Source organism: Antedon bifida, chromosome 4, assembly GCF_963402885.1.
Source record: "Antedon bifida chromosome 4, ecAntBifi1.1, whole genome shotgun sequence".
Classification (NCBI taxonomy): domain Eukaryota; kingdom Metazoa; phylum Echinodermata; class Crinoidea; order Comatulida; family Antedonidae; genus Antedon; species Antedon bifida.
In genome coordinates, this window is record NC_136229.1 from 30,924,636 (window position 1) to 30,937,779 (window position 13,144).

Sequence of the window (13,144 nt, forward strand, 5' to 3'; positions counted from 1 at the left end):
TGAAAGAGCACAGAAGGGGCGTAATCATGCCAAAATAGTGATGATTTATTCTATAACTTCTAAATCTATAGTACAACATAACATGTATCAATCGCAACATTAAAGCTCTGTCTACACTATCAAACTTTTTGTGACAACAACATGTGATGTGCCCGTACATGGACACGATGACATCATATTACCATATTTTGGTACATTTTTTTTTTGATAACGTAGACAGAGCTTTAGACCGATGTATATCCTGCGTCGTCTTTACAAACGTACGCCAACGTCACATGGCATTTTATGCAAATCAATCCAGGTATTAGAATACCATCAACGACGATTACATAATCAGTTACATACATGTTATAATATATAGGTATAGCATACACTTTTACTAATATACGGCATAAATAAACAAGCTGGCTTGTGCGCTTATTTTCTTTATTTCTGAGAATTTTCCTTGATAATAATTATTAATAAGAGGGTGTGGTATTCGATATTTTTTCATACGCATGAGCGACCTTCAGCAATGTAACTTCATCAAACATCTTTCCAACCAACATCATTCCGATTGGCAGGCCATCAATATAGCCAGCATTGATGGTTATGGCTGGATGTCCTGTCGTGTTGAAAACCATGGTGTTTGTGACAGGGCCGAATGCTTGTGCTAAAAGATCTGAAACAAAGGAATTCAATTTCATTTCATCACTTTATTTATTCGTTGTGCACAACCTCTTGCCCGGCACTAACCACCTTTAACCTCGTCCATTTCCACCAACGCACAGGTGGAAAATATGCAAATAAGTCACCACAAAAGACTAGACGTCACAACAAATTAATTACCACAAACCTGGTAGTCCTGTATCGTTTGTCGGAAGTTTTTTGGGAGGATATGGAATTGTGGGCATCACTAGTACGTCGACCTCTTGAAAGACTTTATCAAACTCCGCAACCAAAAGTCTTCTTAGATTCTGAGCTTTACCATAATATCTTCCGCGATATTCATGCTTCATGTACTCTCCAATCATCCAACAAAGCTGTAGAAGTATTAAAAAAGGTTTGATAATCATTGGTATTTTTCAAGAAAACATTGAGACTGAGAGTGGTTAGTGCGATAAATTTGAGTTGTCTATGTAGCCTCGGAATTCGACAAATAAAACCGTCATCAAATACATGATGAGCTTTCAGTCAGAAAATCTTGTAGGCCTATTGCGCTACATATTCTGAAATGGTGTAGTCGGAAAAGTTATCACAAGCGTTTACAGGCAATGCGTATCCTCTGGTCTAGAGTTTCAATCAATGTCAACGTATTACCTTTAGTGCTCCAGAAAGATCGTTTGTTTGTGTCTGAACTCCTCTTCCGACAGCATCAATCAAACTGGTCGGATAAAACCCCTTGTAACCACCACCGACAGCTGTAAAAACGCAGTGGATTAAAAAGCTATATTGTGGGTGTAGGGTAGTGAAGGCATAAGCTCTGTCTACACTATCAAAAAAAAAATGTGATGTGCCCATATGGACATGATGATGTCATATCACTACCATATTTGGGTAGTCTATATCATTACCATGTTTGGGCACATCACATTTCTTTTGTCAAACTAGTTTGATAGTGTAAGACAGAGCTTTAGTGATGTTTACCACACACATAATAAAAAATGATATCTATGTTCGGGAATTGTAATGATGTTTCTATTTCTTAAATACAGTACCATCGTTTCTTTGCCTCAACCACCCATTTCTCCCCACGCCACACAAAATCAATCAATCAACGCTTCAAAGTTACGCTGAATTCCCCAATTTATTTATTAATAATAAACATATTAATATTTCTTACAGCAGCCCCGCATCATTGTATCGGTAAGACCTCTGTATCCAAAGCAAAACCAAATGTTCGTACCTGCAAACAATAATCGTACATTTTTAAATAATTTGGTCTGAATTTCATGAAATTATTTTATCAACGTCAGTTGGTTGGAGTACTAGAAGTTGACTGATTACGGTACTCAGCCAGTGGTCACAGCGGGACGATCACAAATGTATGTTTTGTACCAGAATTTAAACGTCCAGTCATATTCATGTGTCTATTAAATTTCGGTGACAGTGACAGACAGAAGTTTTACTTTACCATCTTTATGCATCGGCACAGATACATTCTGTAAAAGTATACTGTCGTCGTCACCAGCTAATTTTGCAGCTTCATTTTTAATCAACTCTGTAACTCTTGGATCTGACTCTTTGTGGTCAAACCCCTCTTTCAGAATACCAATTTTAATGAAATCTAAATTTCCAATTTCCAACTGAAAAAAAAACAAACAAAAAAATACATTTCATTAAATAAAATAATAATAATATTTAAAATCTGTCATAATTTGTTGGCACCATGCAACCAAGGAAATTAACAAGATTTCCTTGATGCAACACACTGATTCAATAGGGCGGAACGCATGGTGTATGCGGACATACGTACTCAAGTAATTTGACCAATTAAAAGCGACTGATCATAAACCTGTCGCTTGATTGGTCAAGTACAAAGTACGTCCGTGCGTACAAAGGTTTTTTAAGTCACTTCGTTTTGTTGAAAATCAGCTCCTTTACAATTTGGCTATTTAATATTTGGCATGACTGAAAGAAGAGGAAGGGATAGGCTAATGCTTTTCTTGAAATGAGTAAAAATCAGACGTCATACCTCTCTTGAATATTGTATAGGTTTTATTTTAGCCTCATTCTGTCTGGGATCCAACCCAGCATCATATCCAGCAATCGCCTAATAAAAAATTATACAAAATTATTTTACCCAGTCATTTCATTTAAAAAAAATGTCGGTGACACTAATCGAAGTCTTCATCATAGGCCTATACAGTATTATGCTATGATCTTCGGTTCTCTTTAACTGACAGATATATTTCAGAGTTAGATCCATGGATTCTGAAATAGGATGCGGGGCCCAGTGGACTAAAAGTGGTGATCTTTTCGTAGGTAGAGGCTATACCCTACCCGCTGGACCCGCATATTGATTTACTTTAGTTGCATAATTGCCAAGAGGATTCAAATTAAACCTATGCTGATTTTTTTTACACACATGAAATTTACCGAACATAGCCTACGCAATGCAGAAGAAGTTATATGTCAATGTCAACCCAGCCTAAAGTGTCCTACAATTTCCTTACTTCCAATAATAATGCGCAGTCAGATACTGTCTTCGCTATCGGACCAAGATGATCAACTGTAGTCTCAATACACTGCGCTCCTGTATATGGTACAAGTCCAAAGGTTGGTTTTAGTCCGACAACACCGCACACGCTTGAAGGAAGACGAATAGAACCACCCTGATCACCACCAATAGCCATATCCACCTCGCCTGACGCAACCTGATAATATGTAAATAAGTTTTAAAACACATTTGTGCAATACAAGTGGGCTATCCCCACAAAAAAGATATAGCAAAAAACAAATGTCTGTGATGATAAATGCTTATGGTTCCCACTAGAACGCAACGCAGCGACGTATCGACGCAAAGTGCTGTATTGCGTAATCACAAGTGGGAACTGACGACGCAACACTGCATGCTGCAAACATCGCAGGTTTGATTTCACGCAGACGGAGGCAAACACAATTGAAAGGGCATTTTCTTACGTTGCGTAGGTTGCGTTACGTTGCGTCTCTAGTGGGAACCAAGCATTACCATTGCAGTGCCTTTAGATGGATCTATGACATAATGGTGTAAAACATACTAACCAATGCCGCACTTCCAGAACTTGAGCCACCGGCATCACACGTAGGGTTAGTAGGGTTTAAAACTGGTCCCCTCGCTCCAAAGAAGCTACTTCCAGACAGACAGAAATCTTCACAGACAGCCTTTCCCTTTATTAGACCACCTAAGAAAGTATTAAAGCTCAGCTACTGGCATGATTTTCAGATACCGAAAACCTAGAAAGAAGCTCGTCTCGAAAAAAGCCCTATTATACGGTATGGTTTGAAAAAGTAATTTTGAAAAGAATTCCATCTCGGAAAGAAGCCCGTCGAAGAGTCTGTGGGCTTCTTTTCGAGGTTTTACGGTGCATTTTGTACCTATAGCCTATGATAACTAAGAAAAAAAAATTTCTCTTAAAATTATCGAATACAGACATTTCTAAAATTCTGCTATAAAAACATGTCATATTTTTTGACTGTAAGAAGTTCAATCAAGTTATCATATCAAAAATAGACTAGAAAATTCTCAACGCGGATCTGTTGCTGATTTTCTATCTCCTCTCAGTGCCATAGTATCGTCCGGTTTTTAAACTGTTCGCGTTCCATACAATTTTAGATATATCACTGTTTAAATATTTATTTAACACTAACCTGCATCGAGAATTCGGGTCACCACAGTCGCATCGAATTCTGGTACATACCCTTCAAGTACCCACGAGCCACCCATCATAGGAACACCATAGACGGCAACATTGTCTTTGATGGCTACTTTTTTACCTTTCAAAATACCATCTGGCGCACCTTGAATTGATGTTTTCCAGTACCTTTCATTCACATAATATGAAACAAAAATACGTTTTTACATTTAACTCTGATGTAATTTATTCGAAGTAATTCAGCTTTTCACTGTCGCTGTCGATCCAATTTCATCTACAATAGCATAGGACGTCCAATGTCATCTACCATGCATAATATTTAAAAACTGATCGTACATTTATAAGGCGATCGGAAATAAGGAAAATTCGAGATCTTTACTTTCTTTCTGTACTAATTCAGATATTTGCCAGATTCTTACCAAGCATTATGAGGATTCTCTGCTGAAGATGGTCTATATCCTGGAAGACGTGGATACTTCACCGGGAGGGTAGGCTCGGGTATCTTCTCAATTTCGGCAAAACATTGTAAAGAGGATTTCATTAACTCGCAATACGTCTGTACTTCAGTTTCATCAAGATCAATTCCTATGCGTTTGGCAAGCTCTTCAACTTTCTTTGGCTTTGGCGCCCGAACAGGTGAAGACTTGAACAATTCTTCTAAAAGGAAAGTTTATTCAATACAAATAAGAACAGAATAAGTACTAATCGAAAAAAATAATAATTTATAAATTTCATAAACAGAAAAAATTATTATTTCTATCAACTGAATGTAGGCGCGCCTACATCGAGATCTTTATCAAGCTGAATGGCTTATTCATTGTAGTGCTGGTTGGAAACCATGGGCCAATGGCCCCAATGCCATCCAACACAGAATAGGAACCTATAACTCTTGTTTTATAACTTAGCCTAATTCTTATACCTCCTCCGTGTTTCAATAGGCCTTTTCACGAAACGGAAGACATCTTCGATCGACTCACAATGTTGTGCAGGGAAGCGTAACTAACAGAAATAACATAGCGCGGCGAGCATATTTTCGGAAAAGAATAAGTTACTTTAAAATTCGTAATTCCTTATGGACAACATTTTTACTGTAAAATGTTCCTACATCACTGTACGATTTGAATAAAACATTTTGATAGCATTGTTCGATCGATCGAAGATGTCTTCCGTTCCGTGGAAAAGGCCTATTAAGGCATATTATTGGCCTATATGCCTACGTTGTTTAATATGAAGTACAGTACATGACTTTTGAGGTTCTACAAAAAATTAAAAATGCTTTCTGTCTGGTACCATTGTGTTCAAATCGGGTGCATTCTATTCAAGAATAAATACATAAAATGAATATAATTGAAGGTCGGTAGTAGTGCAGTCGAGTGGAACATCTTTTGTATGAGTGTGCTTAAAATAATATTATACTGTATATGCCTACACGATATATTAACCACATATCTATACATACAAATCATTATAGACAATTAGGAAGAGTGAAATGAGGCTTAAAAATGATGATATACTTACGTTTGGTAGTCGATTCGGGATCCTGATCATTCATGGTTGGTTAGTGTCTCAATTCAACAATTTGAACTCAATAGGCCTATACGGATACGCTTGATTTAATCAAATTACCTGTACAGTAACCCCAGGTACGTGAAAATATGAAAGGCCAATGTCGCCAAAAATGTATTTAATATAATTCTATTTTACCCTGATCCAATCAATCAATCGTTTTCATAGTAATAGCGTGATATTTCTCAACGTTACCATGGATTTAATAGTATTAAAATTAGGCCTTAGATTATTTGTATTTTGACCCTATACAAATAATTGTTTATCCTCATATTTTCTCAGTAGTAGTCCTAGTAGTCGGTTGGCGGGGAGGTGTTCTTTTTGTAGATCCAATGTGTTACGTTTATGCGCATGGAACTGGAACTTATTGGTAGGCCTAACCAATGTAATGCTCACCATCTGACATCTGTCAATCGGTTTTCAATAGATCATGTTAGCAAGTTTGAGCGGATTGAAAAAGGTGACAATAAAGAACAAATATATTAAATAATTAGTGGTATATAGAAGTGTCAATTAAAACTGGAACTCAGACTTCTTCAGAAGTTGGTGGCAAATTTCAATTGAAATTTACAACAACAATAATTAACATCCCATGCGAATAATACATGCTTCTTTCCCGGGCATTCTGTTCGAAACGAGCCAATCTTGTAAACCAATCGAATAGTTTCTGACGATTAATATTCTGTATCCCATTGTCGGAAGGAAGAATTAAGTTATAGTCATGCAATCCCATCTACATTCCCTACAGTAATGGGATAATTAGAAAACCAATTCTATATTAGATGTTGTATAATATAATTTCTACTGAAGTGGGCATCCCCTGTGTTTGTTCCATCTGTTTGCAAAATATCATGCTTTGATTGTTTCTCTTTGATTAACATAAATATAGGTCTACCAAGCATAGTCCTATTATGATGGATAATCATTATGAAATATTTTCCAATCGAAAGGTTAGAAGTACGTGCACTTGTCTCTAAGTTAAAATACATTACAATGTAGGCCTATAATACAAAACTTGTTTATAGTGTATGGCCTGCTAAAATACGTTATATTGTTTTTTTTAAATAAAGGATAAATAACTGTGCATTGTTATTTTGTATGCTGAAGTACTGTAGTGGTTATTTTAGACACGTGATTTAGGCCTTTACAAAAAGGTACCATTAGTTTACTTTTACCAGTATCTGCAGCATTTTTTAATTTTTACCACTTACATTTGCATTTCAGGAGACAACACTTCAATTATTTTTTAAAGATTTTTTTCTTTAATTATTTTCAAATGCAAACACAAATATTCAAGATCAACTTTACACAAATAAACAATGGTCACATGTCAACGTTTTAATGTATTATTTTGTATTATTTAAATTGATATGACAAAATATCACAACAATTGCATTTTACATTATGCAATCTAGGCTAAGAACAGGAAGTAAATTGCTGTTAACATCCTCTGGGTTTTAGTTCCAAAAGAACATACAAATATTCCCATACGAGGTTGGAACGTTTCCAGACACTTTGTCAACATTTCACAATATTTTTCAGTCTATTATTTTGAATTACCGGTAATTATCCTACTCTTTAAAACATGTTTCAAGATCACTATAGACAGATACTGAGGGATATATCTTCAATAAAAAAAAATTATATATTGCAAAAATCAATCGAATGTAATGCTCTTAAACAATTACTATGTTGTTCGATATTCTCAGACTATAAAGTAAGTCTAAATTTAGTAATTTGTAAATTGTAAATAAACCCATCAAAGTATGGATGTTGAATACGGTCAATGTGAACATCACATCTCAATTATGAGATTTTCCATAAAAAACTAATCATTTCACTTAAATTAAGAATTTCCCCTTGCATTTGTAGTACAATAGTAAAATGTTAAAGGTGTTGCCCAATAGTATAATGAGTTATATAACCAGTAGAATTTTTACTAAATACGTTCATAAAGTGGCATGCATCGTAAGAAGTTGATGGCTCTCTGAAGAGAGGTAGTCCTATCTTTTATTAAACCACTTTAGATTTAACAATTCAACAAATTAATCTAACTTATCGATCTGAAGTGAGAAATATAAACATTCTAACCATCGTACATTGCAAATTATTTCTAACTAACTTCCTTAGGACGCGCAGCGCAAGTGAGTTGAGCAATCACAGGTGACAGCTGGTAATATACATCTTGAGATTGGTCAAAGTTGCTGCTCGTACGTCCTACTAGTGAGAACCAAACTTACGCGACTACAAAACAAAGATAAACCCAGCAACAAGACCTGCGATCAATGGACCAACAAACGGTACCAACGTTAAACCAGAGTTGCAGAGGTCGGTACCGCAACAATAGGAGCACATTTCCCCGCCTGGAGTGGGAGAACATACTTCAGTGCAAAGTGGAATACACATCCGAGTGAAGAATTCATCAGAATGGTCTCCGATTTGAATGTTTGCATCTATTTTCTATATCAAGAAAACAAAACAAAACATATTTTTATCTCTGACATTGTTAATGTTTTTTCTTAAATTGTTATTGCAATATGAGACGCATTATGATCTTGATTTCTTTTTTTAAGTTCCATGATTTTTATGAATTTTATATCAAATTTGTTAAGTAAACAACTTTTCTTATTTATATGGTTTTATAGTTATTGATTGAAGAATCGCAATGGAAATACGTTTCTTTACTTTTTTTCTGGTAATCATTGCTATCAGAGTTTTTAATTGTGCTACATTTTCAATCATTTAAAACAATTATCTTATGTATACGTAACTCTGATAGCTAAATACTAAGTCAAATAAAATCAAATACAAAAAAATATAATCAAGCAAAACTAAAGCAATATTGACCTAACAATTAGGCCTAAGTTTAATCAGAAAAGACTAAATTTACGGTTAAAAGTTTAGGCTACTCTTGCCTGGCACATATTGTATACTCACAGCGCACTGTCCACCCGAGCCACAATCTACTGTTTGTACAGACTTTTTATTTGTAAGAGTTTCTCCACAGTTACCGGTACTGTCTGTTTTGCTTGTGCAATTGTAGCACTTTAGAGCGTTAGTCCCCGCTGAAAAATAATAATATTATTATTTTTTTTCTTATTGAAAAAATTTCACTATTTTAGGCCTAAACATGTATCGCTTAGATCTATTCCAATCCTTACCGAACATATCATATTGGATATGCAACAGTATTGACCAAACTGCCAATGAGTTTAAGTGACGAAAGAATTAGAGTGTCACGAAATAGAGTTTTAAATGTTTTGTATCAGAATTAGATTAGATAGATTACGGTAGATCATTCCAACTGTGGTCTCTTTAGAAGTGCCAAACTCTGTTATTGATTCGGGAAGTAACTCCATCCAGCAATAATATACAGTTAATAATTGAAAATGTATTGATCAAAAATGCCAAATCTCAATCGAACCCAATGCCTATTTCTAAAATTGTTCTGATTAAATATACATGAGTAACACATTAGTGGTCTTTTAGCTGTAAGAATCTTCTCTTATCAATTTGACACTTATATTAATCTGCGATACACAATTCACCAAAAATACAATCGCAACGAATTTAACTATTAACTATTATTACCATTATTTTATTATTGTAACTATTGAGATAGGCCTAATTGCTTTTGAAGACATGCGTTTTATAAAACCAAGACACACTGATTTCTTAATGTATTAGTAAAATTAGTATAGAAATAGGCATAAGATAAAATTAATACTTATAACAACTTACCAAAACATATAAAAACTGTTATTAAAACTAAACACGTTTGGGTCGACATCTTATTGTTTGATGTTTATCACTTAAACGTCAAACCGATTAAAAGATCCACCCTCGTATACAAGCTGTTATAAAGTTAAGGATTATTATGTGACAATCTTTAGGGAGAAAGAATATCCTTTCCCACTTGTAAGTGAATGGATGTAATGTGTTTATAATCCATTATCCTTCTGTGTGATCCTCCTTATTGTAGGCTCGTTTAACGAAGTTAACGTAATACGACATGAACACTGTCATTCGGCAGACTATCAACTTGGTAAGAACATGGAGGAAAAAATAAAATAATAATAAAATATTTTTTCCTCCATGGTAAGAATAACAGGAGTATATAACTTCATTCTTTATTCAATAAAACATTTAACATTTACCAAGAATGTAACAAAAAAGTTCCAATCCAATAATATCTGTAAGCCAAAAGTTTGTAATTTATGTTTAATCGAATTAAGATGAATTTTATTTGATGTTAATTTGTCCTTTTATAGAAATCTCCCCGAACTAAATTGATTAGATTGAGCATGGAAAAGTTCATTAGTCCATGGTTTGATTAGGCCTACTACATTTTCTTATACAGTTTATACTATTAATAATTAACGTAATTCAAGAGATAGCAATTTTTTTTAATAGTTATTTCGGAAGCGAAATTTTGTTATGCAACAAATGTAAACATTAATTAAAGATATATTGTCCCCCTAAAAAAGTTTTACTTTTTTTTTAAATATGCCATTTTAATATTACATAATAGTGATTCACTTTGACCAAAAACTTGATTAAAAAAAAACATTTTCCCCTCAAAACATTTAATTTAAATCAAAATATACCTAAATTGTCTGGAAGACAATGGTTTTTGGTTGATATTAACCACTTTTTTTGTCTTTTTATAAGTGAAATAATTATTTTTTATGATTTTTTTTTCTACAGAAGTGAAACACTTTATTAAAACTGTGAAATTGCCTATTCAAAATCTAATTTTATTAATCTTTATTTGTCATGTTTTGGGTTACATCTTTAATATTATTTTATGATTATGGTAAAATATAAGAGAGTCATATTTTTTTGTATGTTTGATATAAAATCCCTGAAAAATAACAAAAAAAACCCAATTAATTAACATTTAACAATTAATTTTGGTTTGCTTTATATAGGCCAAAGAAAAATGTAGGCCTAGGTGTTTATCTATTATCGTCGATCGTATCGTCCTAGTGTAAATGGGCCTTTAAGCGGAATTCTTCACGGTACATAGGCCTAAGTACATTTTAAACATGGAGGTAGAAATATTATTAGTTTCTACTTCCATGGTTTATGCATAGAGGTATACAATGTTATACCTCCATGGTTATGTAGAGTCTAAAAGTTGTAATAATATTCGAGGTATATTCAGAGCGTCATTTCGATGATGGAGCATTCTCTACTTCTCTATTTATGCCTTTATTTACTTCCGAAATAGAAATACTACTACGGTAATTGCTGAAGTGGATCACATTTGGCACCGGTGGAGCACAGTGATATAAAATAGAAATACATCAATAATTTAAATATATTTTCATATATTAATACACTGTGCTCAAGTGAACCAAATTTGGCACCAGTGGAGCAGTGATATAAAATAGAAATAAGTCACTACATTTCAATATCTTTTCGTATGTTAATAAACTGTGCTCAAGTGGACCCAATTTGGCGTCAGTGGAGCACACTCAGTGATATAAAATACAAATAAAGTCACTGAATTTTAATATCTTTTGTATGTTAATACACTGTGCTTAATTGAACCCAATTTGCCGGGGAGCACAGTGGTATATAGAAATAAAGTCACTAAATGTTAATACATTTAAGAAACAACAATATCCTTTGTGTTTGTGTTCCCGTTAAGCAGAGTCAATGTTCTTTAAAATGGTTAGGCCTACATCAGTAGATTATGTTTATCTTATAATAGTTTAGTCCAGGCCCATTCCCATATCGACATTTTTAATTCCAATCTTTATCTGTTTCGCCGTAATTTAAGTGTTTCTGAGTTGTTGTAATTGTTTTGTATCTGTTAAACCAAGCTGTAAGTGGCGGATTTGTTTCTGCTGTTGTTTCTGGTTTAAAAAACTAGAGATTTAATATTTAATTTCATATTTCAATGAATAGGTGCACTTTCTGGAGACAAGCTCTATTGTCCTGGTGAGGTTACAAATCATGTAAAGTGCCATTTTTCGGGGCGGGAACCTATACAGTTCTATTTTTCAAAATTGTCTTTGCTCTGTACTGAAGATTCTTATATATGTTGTTAAAAAAAATAATAGATGTCATTTCCGGGGACCTTGCAGCTAAAGTTTGGTATGCCGTGCGTTGTTATGCAAATGAGTTTGTGCAGGTGTATTATGGGGAAGATTCGCGGTAAACACGCCACACTGTTAAATTTGATGTTGTTAATCTTTACATTAGAAAATTATTCATTCAAATCATCTAAATAAAACATTTTCCGGGCGGGAACCTAGCAGCTCTTCTCTTTTAGTTTGCAAAAGTAATCTCGAAAAGAACTCCATGTGGAAAAGAAGCCCACCCAAGAGTACTAAAAATGAAGGAGCATATGGGCTTCTTTTCGAGGTTTTGTGGCAGTCTATTTAATGGAAAATAATGCCATGCAACTTTGTTTTTTATTTAAAAAAAGGTCCACTTTGTTTAGGCCTGACATTTACAACCCTCAAAATATCTCTCTTTTAAAATAAAAGAAAAACAATATTCATTATTTTATTTATTTTTTATTTATTTTTTTTTTATTTCAAAAAAAAAAAAATATCCGTAGTAGTTCGAACCCAATCTACTAGAGCTGAGAGCACCTAAAGCTGAGCATTACCCGTTAGGCCACAAAGTAGTACATGACTGAACAGCTGATAATAGTCTATTTATACGTGTATTACGTAATTCATCAGTACGTCATAACTATCATATTAAGCTTGTTACAACCAAAATGATCAGTTAGCTCAGTCGCCTGAGCGTCGTGTTAACAACACGTATGTCGTGGGTTCGATTCCCACGCTGGTCGGTGGAATAGAGTTAAAGGCATGCGGCCACTGTGTTTGGGGTTCACAGAATTATACGTCCCCCTTTCCACCACACATCATGAGGCGACAACATCAATGCATCTGGTGATGTGCTGGAAACGACCCCAAAAGGCTGTGGCAGGGCCTTAGTGCTGAGGCAGGGAGAGCACATTTAACATCTTTTTTTTTAAATTTTTTTTTCAACCTGTATTTGATCTCGTAAATTTTATGTTTGCCGCCCTCAGTTTTAAAAGAAATTGAATTTATTATATATTCATCGCAGGTGTACGAAACGGTTTGGTATGCCGTGCATTGTTATGCAATGGTCACGTGCAGGTGTAGTGGGAAAGATGCTATTGTTAGTCATTCGCGGTCAACACGCCACACTGTTAAATTTTGATTTTGTTAATAAATGTTGCTACATTGGTAACG

General features: G+C 34.4%; 2 protein-coding genes across 2 annotated transcripts; both read right to left on the reverse strand.

Moving 5' to 3' along the window:
* Positions 1-21: 21 nt before the first annotated feature.
* Positions 22-5,957, reverse strand: LOC144841556 (urethanase-like). The gene is made up of 11 exons (XM_078697953.1): positions 5,853-5,957; positions 4,754-4,991; positions 4,330-4,502; positions 3,724-3,863; positions 3,156-3,356; positions 2,675-2,752; positions 2,114-2,285; positions 1,823-1,885; positions 1,300-1,400; positions 836-1,022; positions 22-661 (listed from the first exon to the last, which is right to left on the reverse strand). The coding sequence occupies exons 1-11, from the start codon at positions 5,884-5,886 to the stop codon at positions 459-461; spliced, it is 1,590 nt and encodes a 529-aa protein (XP_078554079.1). The 5' UTR covers positions 5,887-5,957; the 3' UTR covers positions 22-458.
* A 1,260-nt stretch (positions 5,958-7,217) lies between these two features.
* Positions 7,218-9,802, reverse strand: LOC144841576 (lymphocyte antigen 6G-like). Its single transcript, XM_078697991.1, has 3 exons — positions 9,642-9,802; positions 8,838-8,965; positions 7,218-8,360 (listed from the first exon to the last, which is right to left on the reverse strand). The coding sequence occupies exons 1-3, from the start codon at positions 9,688-9,690 to the stop codon at positions 8,145-8,147; spliced, it is 393 nt and encodes a 130-aa protein (XP_078554117.1). The 5' UTR covers positions 9,691-9,802; the 3' UTR covers positions 7,218-8,144.
* Positions 9,803-13,144: the final 3,342 nt, after the last annotated feature.